Below are 26,280 nucleotides of genomic sequence, written 5' to 3' on the forward strand. Positions count from 1 at the left end.
TGAGTGTTTTAGGTAAATTTCTATAGCATTTAAAAGTTCACACAAAATAACTGCAAAACCGTGTATTCTGTTGCAATTAAAAAGAAAAACCATGAAGACAACCTGAAAGGATAATGAATGGGTTTGTACATACTTAAGATACTGCTGTATTAGAAAGTGTGCAATAATCTTCTCCAGGTCTTCACGAGGAAGTGTGGGAGCCACAACACCTGCTACTCTCAGTTTTGCTGCACCCTTTCCCATCCAAGAATCAATCAGTTTCAATGGAGTGAGTTTTTCATTCAGTTCCTCTGCCTGCTTCAGGATCTTGATTAGATCTCTGCAGTACTCTGTTATATTCTTTCTTTCAAATGCTGTAATAAAACAAATATGGTAGTAGGTACCTGGGATTTAGAAATGAGGGCAAGGATAGGCTATCTTAAGTGGTTAAACTGGTTTAAAGCTGGTTATCAATGTGAGCCACCCTAAACACTGATTTTTAAATGTATTCTGAATGAAGACTAGGCTATTCCTCAAGTCTCTGTCACTAGACCAAGTTATGGTCTCTACATTGTGGGGTTTACAGTGATATTAAAAAAAAAAAAAAAGGTTATCAGAAGCCCTGCCATATACTCTAGAAATCAATGTGTCTGCCAGATGTGATTATTAAGTTACTAAGAGGTGTGCTGTATAGGAGACCCTGTCTAGTTATAGGCTCCTGTGCGCTCTGATTTAGCAACAAGAATGTCCTCAACTGATACCCCGATTATTAACAGACCAGTACTCTGATTTATATATAACACTCTTGTTATTTTATAAGATGGTTTAATAAACTCGTAAGTTTCTCTGCAAAGTTAAAAATGTAGTGGCTTCCACCTAACAAGGCATCAGAACTCAGTAAGGTCTTACCATGAGGTACTGGCTGGTCCAGATCTTCAAATACAACACACAGATGACAAAAAGTTAAAATACAGTGCCAAAATGATGCAGGCAAATCCCACAATTGGGACTCAGCCCAGGAGGGTTCCCAGTTTCATGCAAGAAAGAATCTGAGAGCAAGCCGACAGAGTAAAGTGAAAGCACAGTAAGTTTATTAGCAATAGAGTATAGAAAATGGCGGCTCCACAGACAAAGTAGGGCTACCCCAAAGGCAGAGTGGCACTGTAGATTGCTCACTAGCGATATTTACAGCTACTCCTTAGTTATATGCTAAATAAGGGGAATATTATTCGTGAATCTTCTAGAAAAGGGTAGGGAGTTCCTAGAACCATGTAACTTTCGGGCATTGTCATGGCATTTCTAAACTGTCATGGTGCTAGTGGGAGTGTCTTACAGTATGCAAATATATTTTCTAGTTCTAACTGGTTTGGGCCAGTTTCTTTGCTACATCTTGTTTGACCAGATCCTGTTTTGATCAGCAGGGTTGTGATCAATGCTCAGAAAACAAGTCCTGCTGATCTACATTTATAAGAATTTTAAGTAAATCTCCTATGACTAATTAGCCATTAACTGGATCAAAAATGATTCTCTATAATAGAGAATTTTGCACTAAATTTTCTTCTCAATTAGTGACTATAAAGTATTAGAGATTATCACATGGTTAGCGTTTTCTTACAGAATAGCATTTCTATTCAGAAGAATTCAAATATTTTCCTTAGTTTCTTAAAAATTTCACATCCTCGGTATAGCAATATAAAATGTGTGCATACACATAGGACTTTCCCTTTTATTCACCTTTGTTTCAAAACTTCATGTTGATACTTTTAATTCTGGAAAATCTGAGTCACACTTTAATCTTTTAAATCCATTTGGAAGTCTAATACTTCTCTCATGTCCCAGCTGTATATACAGTTTTGTGCCACATAATATTTTGGTCAGTGATGGACCACGTACATGCCAGTGGTCCCAAGAGATTATAATACCATATTTTTACTGTACTTACTCTATGTTTAGATACACAAATACTTAGCAATGTGTTACAGTTGTCTGCAGTATGCAGTACAGTAACACGCTGTACAGATTGGTAGCCTAGGATCAATAGGCTATACCATATAACCTAGGAGACTATACCATCTAGGTTTATGTAAGTACACTTTGATGTTTGCACAATGACAAAATCACCTAGTGATGCATTTCTCAGAACGCATCTCCGTCACTAGGCAATATATGACTGTGTTAGCCTATAAAGGTTTACAAAACAACAAACTCACCACTGTCTTTACGGCAGTTATCACACATTTTGTTACATGCTTCTGAGTTCCATACTTCATCAAAATGTTGAGCCATCAACACACGACGACATCTGCAAACACATTTAAAGATACAGATTATTAGAGGATATAATAAAGTTTTAAGAATCTCTTTCAGATTACACCATTATATACTGTATTCGCTTCCTATAACTGCCATAATATTACCATAAACTTAGTGGCTTTAAACAACACAGATTTATTCTTAACATTTCTGTAGTTTAGAAGTGTACTGTGGGTTTCACTGGATCAAAATCAGGGTGTCAGGTTCTTCTCACATCATACAATCTAAAATAATCTCCCGATTTTAAGGTTAGCTAATGAACAGTCTTAACTCCATGTGCAACTCTAATTTCCTCTTGCCATGTGAGGTAACATAGAGGTTAGGAATTAGGACATGAACATCTTTGGGGCACATTGTGCCCCCGACATAGGATTTTTTTCCCTACATATTCTTGATAAACACTTTAAAAAATTGTCTGAGTTCCATTTTTAAATTCAATGTTTTCCAACTATTAGGAGAATATTCTTGACAGTAAAATAGTTTCTTATATTTTTAAGTAGCAATATTTGAGTCGAAGCCTTAAAATATGCTTCATGAGAATCTACTGGGCTTTTAAAGACATTTTCATTTTCTCATTTCTTTCAACTAGATTATTGTAGCAGCTGTTGGAAAGAAAGAACATTTCTATCACTGTCTGTCTGCTATTTACCACCTCGACATTTCTGAGCACTTTTTATGTGATAGGCAATAAGAGCACAAAGATAACTATGACAAAAAGCTTTCAGGAAACTATATAGTCTAACTAAAGCCACCCTAAGTAGATTTAAACTTACTTCTTAAGGAGAAACTTGGTACTTCATTGACACATGAGCTAGCAGGATGGCACATGTTACTGAGCTTGACTCTCAAAATGCCTATCTTAACCATAGACCTTTTCAAGATTATTAAAGCATGTAACTGTACACCAGTGCCAGAGGAAAAAAAGGCTTCAACTGCTATCAGTGGGTCTCCAAAACCTTCAATTAAAAAAGTAGTTTTGGAGGATTATCTCAAAGATAGGGCATCTTTTCTTGATGCCCTACCTACCCTCCAACATCTGCTTTTATAGATCTGTACTTTGGTGTTACACCAATGTATTTAGTAAGAACTTAAAAATGATGTCATATACTTTCATATTTAATTGATAAAAGTTATAAAAAGGTATGTGGCTTACTTGCTTATGTTTTGACAGTATGATACCATCTCATAAAGCTTCTGCTGTCCCACATTTTCCATCACCACCATTGAACTGATTCTGAATATATCTCCAAAGCCATAGTACAAAATACAGTCTGCTTTCACGTCATCTCGACCTGTGGTGTGAGAAACCTTGAGATTGCAGAAACCTTGAGATTGCAGAATTACATTTAAAAATTCAAAATATGCAAAAATGATATATGTAAAATTAGCAGGCAGTGTTTTATACTACATCTAGAAATTTTAGAGATGTGGAAGTTAATTTGTAATGGGTACCCTCAAATTAAAAAACACTCTAAAGAGACATCAATAATCAGCTCTACTAAGTTAAAAAATGTGTCTATAATCCAGTTAAGTTACAGATTTGAAATCACTGATTAAAAATTCAGGAGGCAAAGATGAACATCAAATTATCCTAACACACATAAGAAGAAACAATTCAGATAACAACAGAACATAAGTAAAAATTTCTCCATATGCAAGTAAGTGTCAAACTGGTAAAAATACATTGTTCTAAAAATACTATCCAATAAAGATAAAATATACAGACTTACTAAACATTTATAATGTGTTTTTGGGAAAAGCTTTCTAAAAATTTACTTCTGGATTTGAGTCCTACATACCTGCACGTCCACTCTCTTGGTAATAATTTTCCATGGATTTACTCATTGAATGATGAATAACAAACCTCACATCTGGCTTATCAATTCCCATACCAAATGCAACAGTTGCCACTACTACCTGAAATATTTTAACATTTTATCAGTTAATTAAATCAAGTTTAAATATTTTAAATGTAAATTAGGCTTCCATGGAAGATTTATACCTAACCTGAATTTCATTGGCTGACCATTTTCTATGAACTGTGGTCTTATCTTCTGACTCCAAATTGGCATGGTAAGCACCTGCATGAATTCCCAGATTCTGCAAACTAACCGTAACTTGTTCAGAGTCTTTCTGAGAAAAACAATATATGATTCCTGCAGTAAAATATGTGCATTTGTTAGACAGATATGGTATACTCCTGTAAGATAATTTTCAACACACACATTCGGGACACTGATTAATACAGTGCACAGAGGGAAAACAAGAATTATGAAAAATTTCAAGGCCTTGTGCATATATTGACATTTTGGTATAATTCCAGACTTGAGCACCAGCTTGCTTTAAAGCAGAAATGAGCCTGAGCCATCAGTTTTCATTCCTGTTATCTCTTTTCTCTCTTTATTTCCCACTACACAGTATTTCTCAAACTGATGTCTGTAAGATGTTAACAAATGTGCTATGAATGCAGTGTTCTCTGGATTAATTCCGGGTTAATTTAGATTAATTTGCATGCAAATTAATTTGGAGAACATTGCATTCAACAAAGTTAAATGGGTGTCTCTATTTTCAGGGATGGTCAGAGCTTCTAGTCTGCTGATACACCCTGTGAATGTCCAGGCAGAATAAATACCTACAACCTTTCTCAAATTTATTTGACCCTAGAACTCCTTTACCCAGGACACCCATTACTGCCTCCTGAAAATCCATAAAACAGTTTAAAATGCTACTTTTACACAAATTCTTTGCTTCGGTAACATTTGTTTAGTCATTAAACCCAGAAAACCATGTATATATGGTTTACTGGTTATATGGTGACTTTAAACAACACAAATTTATTCTTAACATTTCTGTAGTTTAGATTTAGAAGTGTACTATGGGTTTCACTGGATCAAAATCATGGTGTCAAGTTCTTCTCACATCACACAATCTAAAATAATCTCCCGATTTTAAGATCAGCTAATGAACAGTCTCAATTCCATGTGCAACTCTAATTTCCTTTCGCCATGTGAGGTAGCATACAGGTTAGGAATTAGGACATGAACATCTTTGTTCATGTCCTAATCTATTCAGTACGTACTACTGGATTTACTTACTGCTTTAATGTGTCCTTTACTATAAGGGAGTATATTTTCTATCCCTTTAGAACATCAGTTGCTTAATCCACTATTTTGTACTCAGTGGATACGTACTAAATACGTGCTGTTGATAATTCATATTAAGTCATCAGGTCTATTCTAAAGCAAGTGTAAATAAGCAAAAATAGATGAGGCAATTTGATGACTCATAATCTATGGCATAAGCAAATGTCACACCCAATTTCTAAGATCAAGTGAATTAATTTTATCACACATTTTCAAGTATCTTCTGCTATACATTAATTTTTTTTGGTGTTATTCAGTTATCAGTATAATTCTCAATATAATATGAAGTCACTTTTTGAAAGTTATCTCTGTCTCCAAAGTTGGTTTTTACATTACCTGATTGCCCTTTGTATCTCCCATTAATGAGCTTTACAATATCCTCAATAAAATCTTCAGTATTTGAGGGCTTCTGCCGAACCTAAAAAAAACTTAACTTATTAAAAAGTAAATGAACGAGTACCATTCAAGTGGCTGTCTACTCACAACTTTCAGGATGCAGTTCTTTCATGACCATAGTGTTTTCTATTACTCTTTCACTTACTCATAGGATTCAACTCATCTGACTCATCTGTTCCTCCTCCCAGACTCTTCTTGATCTTTATTTTTTTAATTTACCAGAGAAGAGCAAGCACAGGAGCAGTGAATAACTTGTAAGGATGAAGACTTTTTTGTTTTGTGATGCTACTTTTATAAAAGCAAACCGTAACATAAATAACTATTGAATGAAAACTCAGAAAAACATTAAATCTATTCTTAAAAGGGTTTAGAAAGAAAAGACAGCTGTTAGGTTATTTTTCAAGTTTATCAAGTAAAATCTAAATAGAATTGGCAAATCTTTAATGGCATATTAATACTTCTATTAATTAGTAATTAATTTGAACAGAGATGTTATTAGGGTCCTTAGTATCACTCCATCCTTTCTCCCCATCTTTACACAAAAAAGAACATACAGAAATTTAACAAAGATATATAACTTACTCATATATTTTATAAAAAGTATCACCTAGCAAGAGTGTCTTCCGTTTAATGTCTTCCGTTTAATCTAACAAAGGATTATGTAGCAAAAGATACATGAATGAAGCCCTAATTACAGAATCTACTTATAATTACCTCCTAATGTTAAAAGTTTTTGTAAAGTATGTAACTGCTGCTCATGTAAACAAACATAATAAAAAGGTAGATCCTCTGTGTGTAATTCTTCACGAAAGTAATGAATGGACATAAAAATTACATACCTCATAATATAGATTTGGCCTATTAAAAGAAGCTGTAAAAGTAAAACACTTTTCAATGCACAAAATTTTCTGAGCATCCGTCAAAACGTGATTTGTTGCAGTCGCAGTCAGCCCAATTAGTGATGCGTTAGGGAACTGCCGCTTTAAGATACCAAGTGCCTTATAATCTGAAAAAACAAATAAAGTAGCCCTTTTTCTATCCTTTAAGAGTTAGAGTAAACTATACCTTTTAACATTATGCAGATAATCGATGACTATTATGATTTTATTTCCACAGCCATCTATAGCAGTAAATATGCAGTTCTGTGTTAGCCTCTTTGATGTGCAGGCTTTATTATATTTATTCCAGACATTATTCTTGGTCACAGTGGACTCAAGAGACAGCGGGTATAGCCACAGTGTTTTAATTTATTACAACTAACAAAAGATAAAACAGGCCATCAGACAAACCCCTGCTACCACCTAGTGTCATCAGACTAAATAAAGCTTGGTAAGGGCAGCACTGCTTTGTATATCACCTATTTCTCGGAAACCATTCTAGGCTCAAACTTGTTATATGCATCTAAATCCCTAGCTAAACTGTCCTTAATCTCCCTTAAGAACTTGAACTATTTGGGGGAAAGTGAAAAAAATGTGGTAGAAATTGCTTATAGGCTAAGTAGAGGACTACTATGAAAACACAGAGGACAGAACAGCTGCTTGAGAAGTGACGATTTCAAGGAGATAATACTTGAGTTATGTCTTAAGAGAATGAGCAGAAGTTCACTAGGAAGACACGAACATCACGCAGAGGAAACAGCATATACACTGCAAATACACTGGCATGAAAGTATGTTCAGACAACAGCAAGCAGTTCACTGGGGCTGTCACAGAGTCTTGTGGTGGATGGATTTATTGTCCAATCCATTAAGCTGGAAATTACATTTCCCAGAATCTCTTTCCTGTTCCAAGTTAGCGCTGACCCAAAAGAGGAACTTGTGCAAGATTTGGTGGCAGAAGTGAACCAGCTAACATTGCTCCTTCAAGGTCTTTACAAGCAGAGAGGATGATGGACAGATGCAGAAGTGCTCAGCCAGTTCTAGGTCATCCTAGTTCTTTTCCACTCCTCATTCAGCTGTTCCTCCCAACTGCAGGTCTTGCCAGTCAACAGCAGACCCACAGAGGCCACAGCTACTCACAGGAAGTAGCTTACCAGAGACCCTTCCACGACCTTCCCTTTAGGGGTCCTCTTTGCCACTGTACATGCCAGCTGCAGATTTCCCTACAGGCTCTGCCTCGTCCTCCTGCACCGGTGCTTAGGCATCAATCCGTTACTTTTCTCTAATCCTCCAACTCCCCTCTTCAGACCTTCACTTCCCCAGTTCCTCCCACAATTGTTCAAGATCTACTTCCTACAGTAAAACCGTTATCCCGTAACATTCATCGTGACTCTGCTTCCCTGCCTGAACCCTAACTGACACTGTTATGTAGAACGCAGGTGAGGAGGCCGAGGCTGGCGGATCACGAGGTCAGGAGATGGAGACCATCCTGGCTAACATGGTGAAACCCCGTCTCTACCAAAAATACAAAAAATTAGCCGGGCGTGGTGGCGGGCGCCTGTAGTCCCAGCTACTCGGGAGGCTGAGACAGGAGAATGGCGTAAACCCGGGAGGCGGAGCTTGCAGTGAGCCGAGATCGCGCCACTGCACTCCAGCCTGGGCGACAGAGCGAGACTCCGTCTCAAAAAAAGAGAAAAGCTATGAACAATTCAGCCAGTTGATTCTAAGCTGAGACTTTATCCTATAGGAAATGAGGAGTCATCATGTAATTTTTTTTTGAAATGGAGTTTCACTCTGTCACCCAGGCTGAAGTGCAATGGCATAATCTCGGTTCACTGGAACCTCCATCTCCTGGATTCAAGCGATTCTCCTGCCTCAGCCTTCCGAGTAACTGGGATTACAGGCATGCACCACCACATCCGGCTAATTTTTACATTTTTTGTAGAGATGGGGTTTCACCGTGTTGGCCAGGCTGGTCTTCAACTCCTGACTTCAGGTGATCCACCCGCCTCGGCCTCCCAAAGTGCTGGGATTATAGGCGTAAGCCACCAAGCCCAGTCCATCATGTAATTTTTAAAGACGTATGCTTCATAAATCATCTTTTGGTGATAGTGCAAAATATAGACTGGAATAGACAAAATACTGAAGGAAAACCAGCATGGCAGTAACAGACTAGAAAAATAATACAGACTATAAAATAAGACATGACATTAAGGACAAATCATAAAGAGTAAAGAGACATACATGAACCTACAGGTCCTAGTGACTACTGGGATATACAGGTGGCAGGGAGGAGGGAGAGAGTGCTAGATTTACCCATTCATCAGTAGATAAATGTTGAACACCTTTTTAATTGGGTGCCAAGCACTTCCCTAGGCACTGAAGATAGAGTGATGAACAAGACAAAAATGCTATACAAATGTGTCTGTAATTCAAGCAAAGAAACAAGACAATACAAAGAGTAAGCCAATAAATACGCCATTAGAGAGTGGTAAGTCAGGCCAGGTGCGGTAGCTCAAGCCTGTAATCCCAGCACTTTGGGAGGCCCAGACAGGTGGATCACGAGGTCAGGAGATCGAGACCATCCTGGCTAACACGGTGAAACCCCGTCTCTACTAAAAACAATACAAAAAACTAGCTGGGCGAGGTGGCGGGCGCCTGTAGTCCCAGCTACTCGGGAGGCTGAGGCAGGAGAATGGCGTAAACCCAGGAGGCGGAGCTTGCAGTGAGCTGAGATCCGGCCACTGCACTCCAGCCTGGGCGACAGAGCGAGACTCCCTCTCAAAAAAAAAAAAAAACAAACAAACAAACAAAAAAAAAAAACAGTGGTAAGTCTCATAATGATAAGCCCAGTATAGCTGGGGCTTAAGAAGTAAGAGAGGAAGAGTAGGAAATCAGGTAGACAGATGGGGGCAGATCACCTACTACCCTATGGGCCCCAGTTAAGAACTTTGGGGTTTTATGCTAAGTACACAGTAGCTACCGGCTAGTTTAGGTAGGGAAGTAACATGATTTGATTTATATTTAGAAAATATCACTGGTTGCTCTGTGGAGAATGAACAAAAAGGGTAAGACTGGAATCACAGACTACTTAGGAAGCTATTGCAGTAGACCAGTGGAAGGGAGCTCAACTGTATGTAAGACGTAGGTGCACAGACAAACTTGAGATTCATTTTAGAGGCAGAGCTGACAACACTTAGTGGTGGACTGGACCTGCAAAGGGAGCATAAATCAAGGACGGTATGTCATCCATCATTTTTTTGTCATCTCTAACCCTACCTTCTATACTCTGCTTTGGGATGCTGCACCAAGGGCTCTGCACACTATGCGTCAGCTTTGCCTGCTGGCCCTGCATGGAAGACTCCATGGCTGCTTCCTCCCTAACTGCTTCCTGTGGGCTTCTTGTGTTCCTGTGACTGCCACCCCAGCAAGGTTTCTCATCCCTGTAGCAGCACTTCTTTCCTTAAGAGCAACTAAATACAGCTGGCAGTTTTTTCAGCCTTTGGAGAACCAGCTGTATCACAGATGTACCCCACCTCTGGCTCTACCAAGAGGCTCCAGCACCAGGGAGCTCAGTTCCACAGGGGCCTCTCCTTTAAGTTTCTAAGTCTTATTTGTTCCAATCTTCCTGTTCTCCCAGCCCTACAGGTGGTTGTTGCTTCTTCCAGTTTTTAACTCCATGATATATTAGTTTTCTTTTTACTTTTTCAGTTATCTATGTAGCTACTTTTTACCTAGTTCACAATTCTTTATAAAAAATCCTCTGTGTTCAAATAACTGTCTCCTGACTGGAATCTAAATGATAAAGATAACTGCTACAATTTTGGCTTCAGCAAACATGTGAGTGAGTGGATGACTTTCTAAGACAGAGAAGACTGAAGGGGAAAATTGCTTGGGATTAGAGAGGAGAAAGGAGAAAGGAAAGGTGAAGAAAATAAAGTTTTTGGTTAGAATGTCGAGTAGAGTTAGGGGAAAATAGTGACTCCAAGTTGGAAGAAAAAGAGCAGTTCTCTTTGGGGGGAATTTAGTTTTGTTCATGCTAATTTATATACACATTTCTGATAAACAATTAGGAGTATAAATTTAAAGTTTAGAAGTTAGATAATTAGATATGGGAATAATGTTTTACACTTCGGCAGCAGATCCACAGAGACAACATAAGTCATGGTAATACTTAAACAAGGGTGATAATCGTAAGTGATCGCACCACTTAGGTTGAAAATAGGGCAAGAGTCACAAATCGGGTAACTTCAGTGGCCACCAGGTAACAACCATGTGGCACTATCTGGTTAAGAAAGTGGGGTCCTTAATAGAAAGGAGTATACATCCTGTTTAAGGCATTTAAATCCATTTAAAATATATAAATAAAAACAGGCCGGGCGCAGTGGCTCAAGCCTGTAATCCCCAGCACTTTGGGAGGCCGAGACGGGCAGATCACGAGGTCAGGAGATCGAGACCATCCTGGCTAACACAGTGAAACCCCGTCTCTACTAAAAATACAAAAAACTAGCCAGGCGAGGTGGCGGCGCCTGTAGTCCCAGCTACTCGGGAGGCTGAGGCAGGAGAATGGCGTGAACCCAGGAGGCGGAGCTTGCAGTGAGCTGAGATCTGGCCACTGCACTCCAGCCTGGGTGACAGAGCGAGACTCCGTCTCAAAAAAAAAAAAAAAAAAAATATATATATATATATATATATATATATATATATATAAAAACAATGCCCATAATAATTCTGTAGGTAGAGAATGCAGTCTTTGGGCTACAAGCTCACTATCCCTGGAGAAATGTAAGAAAGGGTAAAGACTGAGGTCAGAACCCTAGGGAACACTAATATTTAAAAGAAGACAAAGCAAGACGAGCGAAGGAGGTAATAATGGAAAGGAAGACACTGACCTACAGTAACCAAGGGAGTAGCATGTGGCAAGGTGAGAGGTGAATATATAAAATGCTATTGAAGTTAAGTGGGAAGAGGAATGAAAATGAGACCACGTGATGAAGCCACTGGGGGTGGGTCACCGATGACCTGTTTCAATAGTACGGTGGTGGCAGAAGCATATGATTCAATTAGTTCAGAATGGGTTAAAGGTGACAAATGGAGATGGTAAGCTAAGAAGTCTGATGGTGACAGAAAGAACAGAAAGAGGACAGTAACATTAAAAGGTGCAAAAGATCAGAAGGGTGTTTTAGTTTCTGTTTTTAGGGAGGGGACAAAAGAGACTCAAAGTGAAGGAGTGAGGAACTTGGCAGTGCAAGGTCTTAAGAAGGCAGGAAAGGATGAAACGGGAGGGGTCATGGTTATCCTTATAAAGCAGTGGTCTTTTCTGCCTTAACAAAAGAAAAAAACAAAACAAAGATTACTAATGTTTGAAAGTAGAAAGAGGAGCTTTTCATACCTGATGGCATCTATTTCCTGTGAAGCAGAAAGCATCTGCTAAGTACAAGTTAGGGCCTGAATAGAAAGTCAATGATACGAGACATTTGTTGGAAGGAATGTATAAAGGAGTTTAAATAGGGACAAGTATAAGGACAGCTGAGGATAATGAAAAGCTGAACAGAGTTATGCAATTTTTTTTTTTTTTTTTTTTTTTTGGATAATGTTTAGTAGCCAAGCAGCAGGAATAGGGAAAGCGGAAGTCTAGATGAATCCAGCGTCTCAGGCACAACACCTGAAGCAGACTGGCAGAATGGCCAGGCAGTCCAGGGCAAACATAACAGAAGTCAGGGGCAACAGCACAGTGTCTGGACGGGAAAAAGAGTGATTGCTATGTAGGGACGGGAGCCTGGATAAATAAGCAGGGAGTAAAAGAGGGATCCACCAAATCCTAATGAGTGTGAACAGCTTCAGAAGGAAAAGAGGTTGAAGCCAGGGAGTCGGATTTTTGAATTTAAGACTTTTTTTGCATATAACAATTCTGAGTAACTTACTTTAGGCTATGACTGTAGGATTAGGTGGTGGGGTGAAGAAAAAGGTCACTAAAATATCTCATCAAAGTTTAATGCTGAGGAGTTGCAGGTGGGTGCTAAAAAGACCCCCAGAATGATGACTAAAGATGACAACTTTGAAACAGATGCAAATTCCTCAACAAATGTGAAGGAATACCTAGATGTCATAAATGCCAAAAAGATGTCCACTATTGGCTAGAAAACATATGTGTTCATATTTGTCCGTAATTGACAAAGGCAATTAAACTACAGACTACAGAGGGGAATGAAACTAAAGATTCTGCTTCTCAGTCCTCCTCATAATGAGGCAAGATAAAATGAGTAATACAGGCTGATCATCCCAAATTCAAAAAAATCCAAACTTTAAAACCCTTTTGGTTCCAAGCATTCTGGATAAGGGATATTCAATGTGTAACTACTTGAGGCTGATTTTAATAGAAGCCGAGATTTCCATCATGCCAAGCTGAGTAAGGACACGGTCTATGACATCAAAAAGCTTTCTAGATAAAACATACATACCAGGTCTGAAATCATGTCCCCACTGACTACAGCAGTGAACTTCATCCACAGCAATTCGAGTGAATCTCCTTGCTTCATAGGCTTTCTCTAGTCTTGACATAAACATTTTGCTTTTTGCAATTTTCTCTGGAGTCACATAAATCAGCTTTAACTCGGAGTTTTTATTTACCATTTCAGCATGAACCCATTTAACATGCTCCTATTAAAAGAAAAAACAGACACAATGATAGTAAAACTAAGCTGGCAGACTGAAATACTGAGGTGGTAAATGAAAACGTTCATTTCTCCAAAGCAATAATAGACTTCGGCTCTTCTAGGAGCAGATGTTTGGTTCATTAAAACTGAAACCATGTCCCAGTACTAAACATCATGGCAGCTATGTAAATAGCATTCTAGTTATTTACTAACATCTACATTGTTGATGATTAAAAAAAAACTCACTTGACAAAAAAGAACAAAAAAAATGAACATGAACAGATAGTCCAATGAAGAGCATTTATTCTATAAAGGGATAATTCTAAATTGTTCATAATATATTCTCAAATGTGAGCTAGATGCAATTGTTATGGTTATAAAGGTGGGTTTTATTAATTTTAACATTATATTTATAATCCCTTTATGTATGTGAACAAAATTTATTATTTATTAACTTCTTAAATGATGCCATCAAATCTTTTAATCTCTTTATTTAAACATAAAGACCATGGGGTTTCACAAAGTATCACTCATTAAATTAAGATAATAATAAATCTTAAAAGCTAACATTTATTAGCTTCTTAGTACTCTAATACAATTCTATATAATACTTAGCACATTAGATGTCATTTTTTTCCTTCTAACCTAAAGAGGACCAAAAAAGTATAAAAACATGCCAGTGAATGGGATAGAAAGAGACAATCAAACTGCTTTCATCATCCCAGCAAAGCAGTTTGTTTTTTTTGAGACGGAGTTTCACTCTTGTTGCCCAGGCTGGAGTGCAATGGCACGATCTCGGCTCATTGCAACCTCTGCCTCCCAGGTTCAAACAGTTCTCCTGCCTCCGCCTCCATAGTAGCTGGGATTATAGGCATGTGCCACCACGCCTGGCTAATTTTGTACTTTTAGTAGAGACGGGGTTTCTCCATGTTGGTCAGGCTGGTCTCGAACCCTCGACCTCAGGTGATCCACCCACCTCGGCCTCCCAAAATGTGGGATTACAGGCGTGAGCCACTGCGCCCGGCTGCAGTTTGTTAATTCCTAGATATATTCTAGGATACAGATGTTCTTTTTATCTCTCTCCAACTTTTCAAGCAGTGGGGATATATCATGAACTTGTAATTATCTGCAACTTTCTAAACTACTTTCTATTACTATTATGTTCTTTTTCAATTTTAAGAAAGTACATTATTAGAAAGCAGTTTTCTCCACAGACTGATTTTGTTGAATGAAGGAGCAGTTATAATAGAATGACATGGAGTTTAAATAAAACAAAAATATATGGGTAAACTAAAGGAAGCAGGGCTTCTTAGAGGTATGGCTGACTCTAGGTCTGCACAAGAAATGCATAAAATGAACATGGATTATCTTACTGCAAAAGAAAGCAAGGAGCAGAAGCCATGGGGTTAAAAGAAAAGATTCAGGAACCAATTTAAAGAGGCTCTCACTGCCCAAGGACAGGACTATTTCAGCATTACATATATACTGAAATATATATGTAATAATATATAATTGTAATTAATATATAATGTGATTCCAAAGGTGAATCACATTATATCTCAAAATGTCTAAGTTTATAGTGATACTTGGGGGAAAAAAATACCTTAAAAATCTTGTTGACCACCTTTGGAGAATGCTAGAAAACCAACTCTGAAAACTGGTAAAGAAAGAGGAAAAAAAAAAATCAAGCATTTTCATCATGCAGAGTTAACGAGGAAGAAGTTCATTTTTGTAGAAAAAGTGTAGCTAATACGAAGAGTGACAGAATTAGGTATCACCATTTTGCACGTCCCTAATGAAATCATGGCTCTCACGGTGCCACTCAGTGGCTGCTAAAACCATTAGATGAAAAGCTGATAACCAGAGATCAGGCAGACATCACTTGAACCCACTGATGCTTAGCATCACAAAAAGATAACCAGGTACTATGTACCACTTGAGTGATACCACAGTAAGTATACTCTTGCAAAAATCAAAAAAAAAAAAGTTAAAGAAAAAAGAAAAATTCCAAATACAATCAGGCTTTTAGATCTAACAGGATCCAGTTACCTATGTAACAAACCTGCACATCTTGCACATGTACCCCAGAACTGAAAAGAGAGAGAGAGAGAGAGAGGAAAAGAAAAGAAAAGAAAAGAAAAGAAAAGAAAGAAAAGAAACAAAACAAAACGAAAAGAAAAGAAAACACCACAAGGATGCAATCAGGAAAATGTAGAAAGATACAGGACCATTAATGTGGTTTCTTCAACAAAGAATTTGCATGGGAAATACAAAAGAGATAAAGGGAACCTATGAGTATATCAACCAAATACAATACAATGCATGAATATTATCTAGGCTATATTTACAAAAAGAAAACATAAAAATGAGACAGAAATCTGAATTTTTCATAATTCTAAAGAATTGATATTAAAGTTTTTAGATGTGATTATGGCATAGCACTTTTCTTTAAAGTTAGAGATACATACTGAAGAATTTACAATTAAAATATGATGTCTGGAATTTGTTCTGAATAAATAAACTAAGGAGAAGGGGGTAGGGAAAACTGGAGGTATATAGACTAAAAAAAAGATTAGCCATATATTGGTAACTGTTGAAGGGGGAAATGGCTACATGGCAGTTTTTATGCTATTCTCTCTCCTTTTGAAGATTTCAATAATATGCTTTTTTAAAAAGAATAGCTGGGAAATGCTTTATTCTACAGATGACGGTAAAAGAGTCCATCCCTAAATAGAAGAAATTCCACAGGTATAGGGTAACTTCTTAGTAATTCATATTTCATATTTAATTACACTGCATAATTAGAAATTCTCCCTTTACTATTTTAGAATAGATAATACGAAACAGGTCAGCAAATGTTTCCTGTAAAGTACCAGACAAAAATATTAGGTTTTGTGGGCTATAAGGTCTCTATCACAACTACTCCACTCTGCCATTATACTGTAAAAGCAGCCACAGACAACATGTAAACAAATGAGCATGGTGGTGTTTCAATAAAACTTTATTTATGGATACTGAAACTTGAACTGCAAATAATTTTCGCATTTCACAAAATACTCGTTTTAATTTTTTTGGCCATTTAAAAATATAAAAACTATCCTTAATTCATGGGACATACAAAAATAGTGGGCCAGAAATGGCCAAGAGCAGTAGTTTGCAACTCCTGATATAAATAGTTAACAGTTTATAATTTTATAAGCAACTCAACTGCAGGTAAAGCTCTTACTTCAGTGAATTAGTTTATATTAAAAAAAAAAAAAGCCACTGAAACATACCTTAGAACTTGAAGCATTTAACATGGTTGCTGAAATTCCTAACTGTTTTAAAACCATTAATTGGTCTTCCATAAGAGAGATCAATGGGCAAATGACGAGTGTAAAACCTAAAAGAGAGAAAAAAAAAAAAAAAAAAAAAAACTATCTTAAACTTTACACCACCCTCAGAATCAGTTGCAAACCATTCACCTTTTTTTTTTTTTTTAGAGATGGAATCTCGCTCTGTTGCCCAGGCTAGAGTACAGTGGTGCGATCTTGGCTCATTGCAACCTCCGCCTCCGTGGTTCAAGCAATTCTCCTGCCTCAGCCTCCCGAGTAGCTAGGAGTACAGGCACCCACCGCCATGCCTGGCTAATTTCTTTTGTATTTTAGTAGAGACAGGGTTTCACTGTGTTGTCCAAGCTGGTCTCGAACTCCTGAGCTCAGGCAATCCACCCACCTTGGCCTCCCAAAGTGCTAGGATTACAGGCATGAGCTACCACGCCCAGCCCATTCACCTTATTAACTTGTGGGCACCGCCCATTAATTCAGATTAATTTCTAATGTAGCTTTAGTAAAGCTTACTTACTTCTTACTCTCATTAATTAGATATGAATAAATGACCAAACAAGGTAACTATAAGCCAAATAAACAAACATACAACTAAACAGAACTCTATCCTTATAAAAATAAAGACAGATGTTAACATTTCAAATGTTTAATTTGCTATCATTTTAAATAATCACTACTGGTAATTTCAGTGAGGTAACATATCAGTTCAAACACTAAACAGTTTCATCAGAGAAAAATTACTACAAAGCTTTCCCAAAAAAACAGTAATGTGTATAATTAAACATGATAGTTGCATGAGCATTCTTTTACTTTTTATACAAGATTAATTTATGCTGAGTAGAAATCAGTGAACAGTTTACTGTCTGAATGAAGTTATAGTAATATGCCCCCTTCCTTATAATTGAAACTGTTTAAAGTACAAAAGCTATTCTACAGTTAAAATTATATGGCTTTACGTTTCTGTAGTTTGTTTCTTACGACAACCTTTGGCAGAGTGCAGACGTGTTTAAAAAACATAATCAAATTAAGATCTTATTAGGGATTTTGCCCAGTCAGTTATTCTCTCTCCTATTATTTTCACTTTTCCTGACTAGCACCTACTCATTACATTTAAACATGGTCAAGTCTCTCTCATCTTGGAAAACACCCACTATGGTCTGAATGTTGGTATCCCCAAGGAAGTGATTAAGTAATGAGGGCTCTGCTTTCATAAGTGGGATTGATGCCATTTTACAAGAAGTTGAAGTGAGTGCCCTTTCTTTGCCACCATGTGAGGGTGCAGCAAGAAGGTGCCATCTATGAGAAACACCCCATCTCTAAACACCAAAATCTATTAGCATCTTGATCTTGGACTTCCCAGCCTCCAGAGCTGCAAGCGGTAAACTTCTATTGTTTGTTAATTAACTGATATAAAGCATTCTGTTATAGCAGCTGGAATAGACTAAGATAACACCTAATTTATGGCCCCCTCTCTTCTTCCCTTCATAGCCATTCTTTTCCAAAGAGCATCCCACACTCACCAGTTCCACTTCCTCAACTCCTACTCACTTCAAACCACTGCTATTTGGTCTCCACCCAGCCATTTCAATAAAATTGCTCTAGCTAAGGTCCTTTGTCATTAAACTCATTGAAACTTAATCCTTATCGTATTTGACATTTTGCTAACAGACATCACTATTAACCACTCCCTCATTCAAACACATCCTTCCCTAGGCTTCTAGTAACACCATACAATCCTGGTTATCCTATATGTTGCTACTCTTTCTCAGCCTTGTCTGCAAGCCCTCTTTCTGTTTATCCCTAAACTCTTGGTGTTCTGGTTTCTGTTCTAGGCCTTCTTCTCTTCCTATGCTGCTCTGTAATTCATTCCAATGGCTTCAGTGCCATCTCCATACTAACAATCTCCAACTCAGACCTCTAACACCAGGCTTTAGACACAAACATCCTCCTACTCAGGACAATTACATCTGGATGTCTTAAAGGCATCATAAATTCAGCATGTCCCAAATAAATTCATCATCTTCCTTCTCTCCATTCCCAAGAGTTCTTTCTCCAATGTACCCCATTTCAGTGAAGAACCTCACCATTGTCCAAGCCTAAAATTTGAGCATCATTCTTGACTATTCTTTCTCCTTTCCCCACAGACAATAAATACCAAGTCCCACTGAATCTATCTTCCAGATGTATCTGGAATTCATCTAACTGCTAGAATTATCCTTCTAAACCATGAAATAATGAGTCTCTTACCTGTGTAAAACCCTTCAATGGCTTCCTGCTAAAATAAGGAAAAGTTTTTAAAAATAAGACTCTTTCCACGTGTCTTACCACTGACTGCCACATAGGAATTCCTCTAGGTTACTGAATACATCATAATGTGAATGTTCTCTCTTGCTTTTGGATCTCACACATGTTGCTTTTCTGAATGAACACCCTTCCTTCCCTGTCCCTTCTGCCTACTCACCCTTCAACTTTTAGCTTAAACACCACTCCCTCAGAACAGTTTTTCCTGACAGCCCCTAGACTAGATCTTTGTACAGTCTTAATTCCCTATTAAAACCTGTATCCCAAAATTCTTATTGCAATTGCTTACAATTACCCGTATTCTCTAAACCAGGGATCAACAAAGTAAGGGCTGGTTGCCTATTTTTGTAAATTATTTTAATGGAACACAGCTACACCCATGTGTTTACACGTTACCTGTGGCTGCTTTTGTACTAGAATGGCAGGGTTGAAGAGTTGCCAAGGAGACCATATGGACCACAAGCCTGTATTATTTACTATCTACCCTTTCAAGGAAAAGCTCGCTGACCCCTTGCTACTCCCCAATCAGTAATATCAGTAGCACCAGCGAACTTGTTAGAAATGCAGGGTCTTTGGTCTCACATAAAATCAGAATCTGCACGTAATCAAATCCTCAGGCGATTCTTATGTACACTAATGTCTGAGAAAGTGCTACTCTACACTATGAGTTCTGTGAAAACTAAGACCACGCCCATTTTGCTCACTACTGTACCTCCCAGCGCCTAGCACCGTGGCAGACACTCAATGAAGATCTGGGACTAGAATTCAGGTCTACTGATTCTTCTTCTAGAGCTGCTTCTCCTACAACATTTTTGGGGGTTTTTGCCCGTTTTATTTTCTGTTCTAGTGTTCCATAGCGCTGTAGGGTGAATATGATAAACAATAATTTAGTATAGGGTTTTGAAAAGCTTAGAAGATTTTGAATGTTCAGTGCAATATGCTTTTAAATTTATGTTTCAGGAACCAGATAAAAGGATTCATCTCAGAAGTTTTAAAAATTCCCCCTTTAGGGAGAGAGGAGGGCAAGGGTTGAAAAGCTACCTATCAGGTACTGTGTTGACTACTTGGATGACAGATCATTAGAAGTCCAAAGCTCAGCATCACACAATATACTCATGTAACAAACCTGCACATATACCCTGAACCTAAAATAAAAAATAAGTAAATTCCCCCTTTGAGCAAAACTTTAAATTTCTATTAATATAGAAGAAATCAAACAAAAATGCACTTGATTTTTACATATGTATGATTAGAAATTATTTTTAAAAGAATTTAAAATGTATGATGACAAAGCACTTCTTCAACTCAAAATTAATTTTTATTAGTACACACCATCTGAACATAATGCTGGTAACTGGTAACATAAGCTCTTTCCACCTCCTGTAGGCATAACAAGAAATACCTCCTTTCCAGCCATTGTTACGTTAATAGTTTCAAGCTGAAGTGGTCTGAACTTCTGCAGTTTAAAGACATTTTGCAGAACATCTTTAACTTTACCAGACCATGGAAAATCTAGAAAAAGAAAGATAAGAATCAGACAAACATATAAGACTATTATAGAAGTTTGATAAGAATGAGACAAACATATATAAGACCTCTAATACTTATAGACCATTAAACTTTTATGATAATAATTCTGAGATTAACTCACTAGCTAAGCAAAAACAAATTAAATGATGTGTTATAAGACACAGTAGGCGTGCTGGCTCATGCCTATGCTCCCAACAGTTTTGGGAGGCCAAGGCAGGAGGATTACTTGAGCTCAAGAGTTCGAGACCAGTCTGAGCTCAAGCGATAGCAAGACTCTGTCCCTATAAAAAATTGTTAAAAGTAGCTGGGTGTGGTGCTGTGCACCTGTAGTCCCACTTACTAGAGAGGCTGAGGAGGGAGGATTGCTTGAGGCTGGGACTTTGAGGCTGCAGTGAGTTGTGGTTGTGCCACTGTACTCCAGCCTGGGGAACAAAGCCAGACCCTATCTCAAAAAAGACCCTATCTCAAAAAAAAAAAAAAAAAGTAATGAATGTAAAAATTTGCCAGTTGAGAATTAACCCACACAAGAGACGAAGATGTTTGATCAGGTATTTGAAAAATAGTCTCAATGTTGATCAGAGAATTCACAGCATCATCAAATACTCAAATATCAGGAACAAAGTGAACAATTATCTGGAATTTTTGGTGAAAATATCTTGTTTAGACGTGAATCATTGAAAAGCAACATCCACAAAAACCACAATTCCTTCCAGAGTTATTCTATTATAACTATCCTATTATAGTATCCTATTTATAATTGATAAACATGATGTTGGATAAGATCTTGGATCATGAAAGGTTTGTTCACTAGGGCAGGAAAATGATCTAAACTTTGGCAAGGAGTTTGAATTTTTTTTTTCTTGTTTGTTAATGTAGGTAAAGTAAGTATCTCATTTTCTAAGCATGATCAATGTTGCTAGAACAATAATTGGAAAAAAATATCTGAATAATAAAAGCTTAATTTAAAGACTACAGAACATAGGGAAAGAATGATCCACCTGCAAGTTTTCCATTCCACTGGAGAAATGGCCAGTTTCACCTCTAAGCCTACTGGAAAGCACTGACCCAGCAAGAATTCATTCTAGCTTTTTAAAAAATGAGAAGAAACAAAACTAGCAAAAAGAAAAGTTAACCTTCTTTATTCCAAGCGGCAGGTGAAGAATCATGTTCGTTGCTTGCCCCGGCATCCGAATCCTCCAAACACTGCTTTATTTTCTTTGTTAGGACTTTTTTTTTCTGAATAAGCTCTTGTTGCCTTTCCGTTAGTTCTTGAATTTGGATTTCTACTGCATGTAGCTCGCTGGTTATAGAATCCAGTTCCTCAGTCAGAGCTATGGGAGGCAGCGGGGATACAATGAATAGACAGAGTTAATTACAACTTTAGGTTTCCAGATTGATTTGTTGGTGTTCCCACAACTTTAGGTTTCCAGATTGATTTGTTGGTGTTCCCCGCCATATCAATTACAGATGAACCTGAAGTAGGATAGCAGAATGGTTAAGAGCATGTTTTTGAGTCATACAGACCTGAGTTAAATCTCAGGTCCTCCTTTTACCTGCTGAGTGACCTCAGGCAAGATACTTATCTGCATCCCCATTTCCCCTCCTGTAAAATGAGGATAATATCTAACTTTCATCATATTTTTATAAAGAGCTAGTGAGATAATATATTAAGAGTTCTAGACACAGTACCTGGTACACAGTCAAATATTTAATACATGATAATTTTTTTATTATGTTGTAGAGAAGTGGTCTAACAATCTCCTAAGTCATTTAAGTAAAACAGACTTTGAAGCAAAAGGAAGCTAATTCCCTAATTACTTTGCTAGTACTTTATTGAAGGCATTCCTATTTGGGCTCATTTGATGGTTGATAAGGAGTTGGTAATTATAAACAAGAGGATGTAGTAAGAGAAATCAAGTGTAGTATTCGAATTGGCATTTTATCTCCTTTGTAACTCATTTATAAAGAAACCTCAGGGTATGATTCTAATCAATCTAAGTATTAAAGTCAAAAAGTGAGATGTTTTTTGATACCACATCAATGGAAGCTAGAAAAATCTTAGACGTTCTTGGTGCATTCTCATATACCTGCCTGTATTAATCAGTATACAGGTTTAATGTGTCCCTTCATAGGATGTTGGGGTGCCTTTTCATTGTACCAATTGCCATTATCCCTTGTATCAACCCTTCCCTGTATGACTTTGGGTTAAGTTTGGCCACAAGTGAACTCTGCATGAGATTTAGAAGGCAGAAATAAAGCAGCAGCCAGTTTTACATTGGGATGGTTGGCCTAAGGCCGGTTGCTTCTGCAACTCACTCATGATATTAGCAATCTGCTACCTCACTTTGTTGATGTGGGGCAGAAACCAGCTCCCCCAGCTCCTGCTAAATCTTCTCGGTGGAGCAACTTGGCCCACAGCTTCTTTGGCTTCTTGGTCATGTTGCTGAGCAACCCTCTATGACAAGAACACTAGCTTTTCAGCAGGACACCAGCATCCTAACTTTGTCCTCATGAGTTTCAACTTATCCTTGCAGCTTCCAGCTCATCCATACCCTCCCACACTTCACACCCATCTTCCTTTCTCACTGCTGGTACTGCTGACTTCAGGACCAGAAGCTGACTCAGGGATAGCCGCTTAACCAGCTCCCATGATCACATAAGGTTTAATCCCCATAATAAAACTTACAGCACTCATAATGGTTCAGCATACCTAATTGAACCCTAACCAATATAGAATTTTGATCCACAAGAACAGAAACTTAATAGGTTCTCTGAATTGCTTCTGGGCCACATAGAATTGGTTTTCTGATCTGATTAGATTTCAAGGCATTAATAACCCTGTTTCTACTGATAAAGGGAACATAACTGTTCTATGTCACCATGCAGTGAAAAAAGTTATTTAAATCATCATCCATAGACACCAGTAGATAAATACTAGAGAAGGCAAGGCTGTGGGTGACAAAGTGTTTGCTATTACAAACGTTTTGGTGAGAATAATGGGGTTGACTGGTTGCTTCTAAGTGTGTGAAGAACTCAGGGGAAAAATGTAGGATCTGCATTAAGGGACCTCAAAGTTGCTATGACTGTCCTTAAAAAAACCTTATCCCCTATAGGTACAGGGCCAATATTTTGGAAAAAAAGCTGTAAGTCTAAATCCTGCAGATGGCGGAACTTCAGTACAAACTGAATTATCAACGTTGCAGGGACTCTTACTATAAAGTCAGCACACTGGCTGGGAAGGAGACTCTGAAATTTGGAGGGGAACATAAGGGCAGACTCCAATGAAGCAGGTTACCTTAAACCACTAAATTATGCCAAGTCTCTTCTACCCTGCCTCCCCTTTCTGAAACAATGTCCTCCTAACTGAAGTCCCCACAATGGTCCTCGTTGCCTTGTATGGGACTGCTAATCCTCCTAAGAATCAGCCTCTACCATCTTTCAGTGCTTTAAGATCCAGGAAGTCCTACAGGATAAAACACAAAGATGTAACCTGTCGAAAGACATGATATGCACCAAAAAAGCTGCATGTGCCAAAACATATCAACAGAAACTGTGTTCATCCATTTTGCATTGATATAAAGGCATATCCGAGGCTGGGTAATTTATAAAAGAAAATAAGTTTGTTTTCCTTATGGTTCTGTAGGCTATACAAGGAGCATAGTGCTGGCATCTGCTTCTTGTGAGGACATCATGACAGAAGGCAAAGGGGGGCAGGTATGTCACACAGTGGGAGATGGAGCAAGAGAGAGAGGAGGCAGTGCTAGCCTCCTTTAAACAACCAGCTCTCGTGTAAACTAACAGAGCAAGAACTCACTCATTACCATGGGGAGGGCACCAAGCCATTCATGAGGGATCCTGCTCCATGACCCAAACACCTCCCACTAGGCCCACCTCCAACACTGGAGATCACATTTCAACATGAGATTAGGAGGAGACACATATCCAAACTACATCAGAAACCTAGAGAATGTATATGGGAATAGATCATAAAGTACTGAAACAGGGTTTATGGAATACAATGTTGAATTAAGCTAAGCTTATTGATATGGGCTCACTAAGAAATTCTGGATTTAATGTTCTACATAGTGGCCAGGAGTGGCTGTAGTAATTTGCTTGGCTCATTGCCTGAAACCTGGCCTCAAAGATGAATGTCAGAAAACTAGGATGGAATAAAACAGGTGTAGCGTCCAGTGAGGCTGGACTTCTGGAATTTCCTGGGTATGCTCTAAAGGAAGGTATTCAGAGGCTTAGAGAGATAGTAGTGCCAGAGTGGATGATCAAATGGATTGATCATCCACTCCCTTGCTGTCCCCTAGAAGAATCCAGAGTCTCCTTTCACCAAGATGGTGAAAAATAGTCATGAGGGGAGCCCCAGCATCAGCGGAGCTCTTCAGGGATGCTGGGGCTCCCCTGGCTGTTCTCTGTAAGCTAGGAATGACAGTGGGAAATACCATCTTCCAAGTAGACTACCTGATTCAACAACAATGATGGATTCCAAGGTATGGGGGCTGAACAGCGGCAACCGAATTTATGACCAAAAATAAAGTGGATGGGGTTGCCATGAAGGGCAACAGAGCTGAGGCAGCAATCAGAATAGTCTGACCCACACGATCTTGGATTGGCTAGTTGACTCTGATGTCCCTGAAATGGAGATTACTTGATTTGTATATGTAGAATAAAAAGCTCTGATTCTGGTAAACAGAACCAGAAACACCACAACACAGCCCCAGCCTTCGACCAATTTCCAGAATTGAACCAACTTATAGAACCAGAGGCCCTTGAATAAGGCAGAGGTTGGAACCTCTTGGGGAAGGATTCTACCACACAACTAAAAATATATGTAATGAATCTTCCTACTAGTCTTCACTAGAGAAGTTTATTAGGGTAACTGTGCATTAGAAAAAGAGAAAAACTTCTCAGAAACTACTGGACATTAGCTGTGAACTGATGCTAATTCTTAGAAAACCAAAATGCCACAGTAATCCACCAGTCAGAGTAAAAACTCGACTTAAGTGAGGTAATCAATGCAATTTTGGTTGCCAGAGATTTAAAAGGTAGAAATAAAGCAATAGCCATATTTTCTGTATTTAAGAAAGTCAGTGTAAGGGCAGGCTGGTGATCTCATTGGCATGGGGGAGGAGCAGGCTCAAGTCCAGCGGCTGCTAGTGATATACAGCAGAACTTCTAATCTGCTATGTGATTATTTCCTCAGTTCCAGAATGTATACCGAGAACAGATATATTCAGCAAGTGGCAGAATCCACACATTGGTCTCCTGGCCCATAATTAAGGATTATCATTATAGGAAAGGTCAAGTGGAAGCCAGCAAAACTGTCTTTACCAACCAATACAGCAAACCAAAAATATTACTGCCTACATCAAGGGCTTGAAAGATGTAGGGATAATGACGACTTCCACATTGCATTCAGCTCACCTATATGGTGTACGCAGAAGACAATGGATTCTGGAGATTGAGAGTGAATTATGGCAAAATTAATAAGGCTGTGGCTCCAACAGCAGCCACTGTTCCCGCTGTAATTTCATTAATGAGACAGAACACATACCCTGGCATCTGGCTTCAGCTATGGATCTGTTGAATGTTTTATTCTCCATACCTATGTACCTTTTATTATAGCAGAGGGGAATAGTATAGCACAGTAAAAGCAGTTTGCTGAGCCAGCAATGTATCTTTACTCTCCCACCTCAGAGCTGTATCTACTCTCTAGCCCTAATCTAGTCTGCAGGGATCCTTTTCATTCC

General features: G+C 38.2%; 1 protein-coding gene across 1 annotated transcript in view; it reads right to left on the bottom strand.

The window, feature by feature from the left end:
- RECQL (RecQ like helicase) overlaps positions 1 to 26,280 on the bottom strand; it is a 33,472-nt gene that overhangs the window by 2,058 nt on the left and 5,134 nt on the right. Inside the window, exons 3-13 of the mRNA XM_010361365.2 lie at positions 21,655 to 21,852; positions 20,324 to 20,503; positions 16,640 to 16,746; positions 13,170 to 13,368; positions 6,671 to 6,837; positions 5,772 to 5,853; positions 4,300 to 4,448; positions 4,092 to 4,209; positions 3,446 to 3,584; positions 2,190 to 2,281; positions 134 to 353 (exon numbers count right to left, since the gene is read on the bottom strand). Coding sequence (XP_010359667.1) covers positions 134 to 353; positions 2,190 to 2,281; positions 3,446 to 3,584; positions 4,092 to 4,209; positions 4,300 to 4,448; positions 5,772 to 5,853; positions 6,671 to 6,837; positions 13,170 to 13,368; positions 16,640 to 16,746; positions 20,324 to 20,503; positions 21,655 to 21,852 — 1,651 coding nt within the window. The remainder of the gene's footprint in view (positions 1 to 133; positions 354 to 2,189; positions 2,282 to 3,445; positions 3,585 to 4,091; positions 4,210 to 4,299; positions 4,449 to 5,771; positions 5,854 to 6,670; positions 6,838 to 13,169; positions 13,369 to 16,639; positions 16,747 to 20,323; positions 20,504 to 21,654; positions 21,853 to 26,280) is intronic.

This window comes from Rhinopithecus roxellana, chromosome 10 (genome assembly GCF_007565055.1).
Source record: "Rhinopithecus roxellana isolate Shanxi Qingling chromosome 10, ASM756505v1, whole genome shotgun sequence".
In the NCBI taxonomy this organism is placed as follows: Eukaryota; Metazoa; Chordata; class Mammalia; order Primates; family Cercopithecidae; genus Rhinopithecus; species Rhinopithecus roxellana.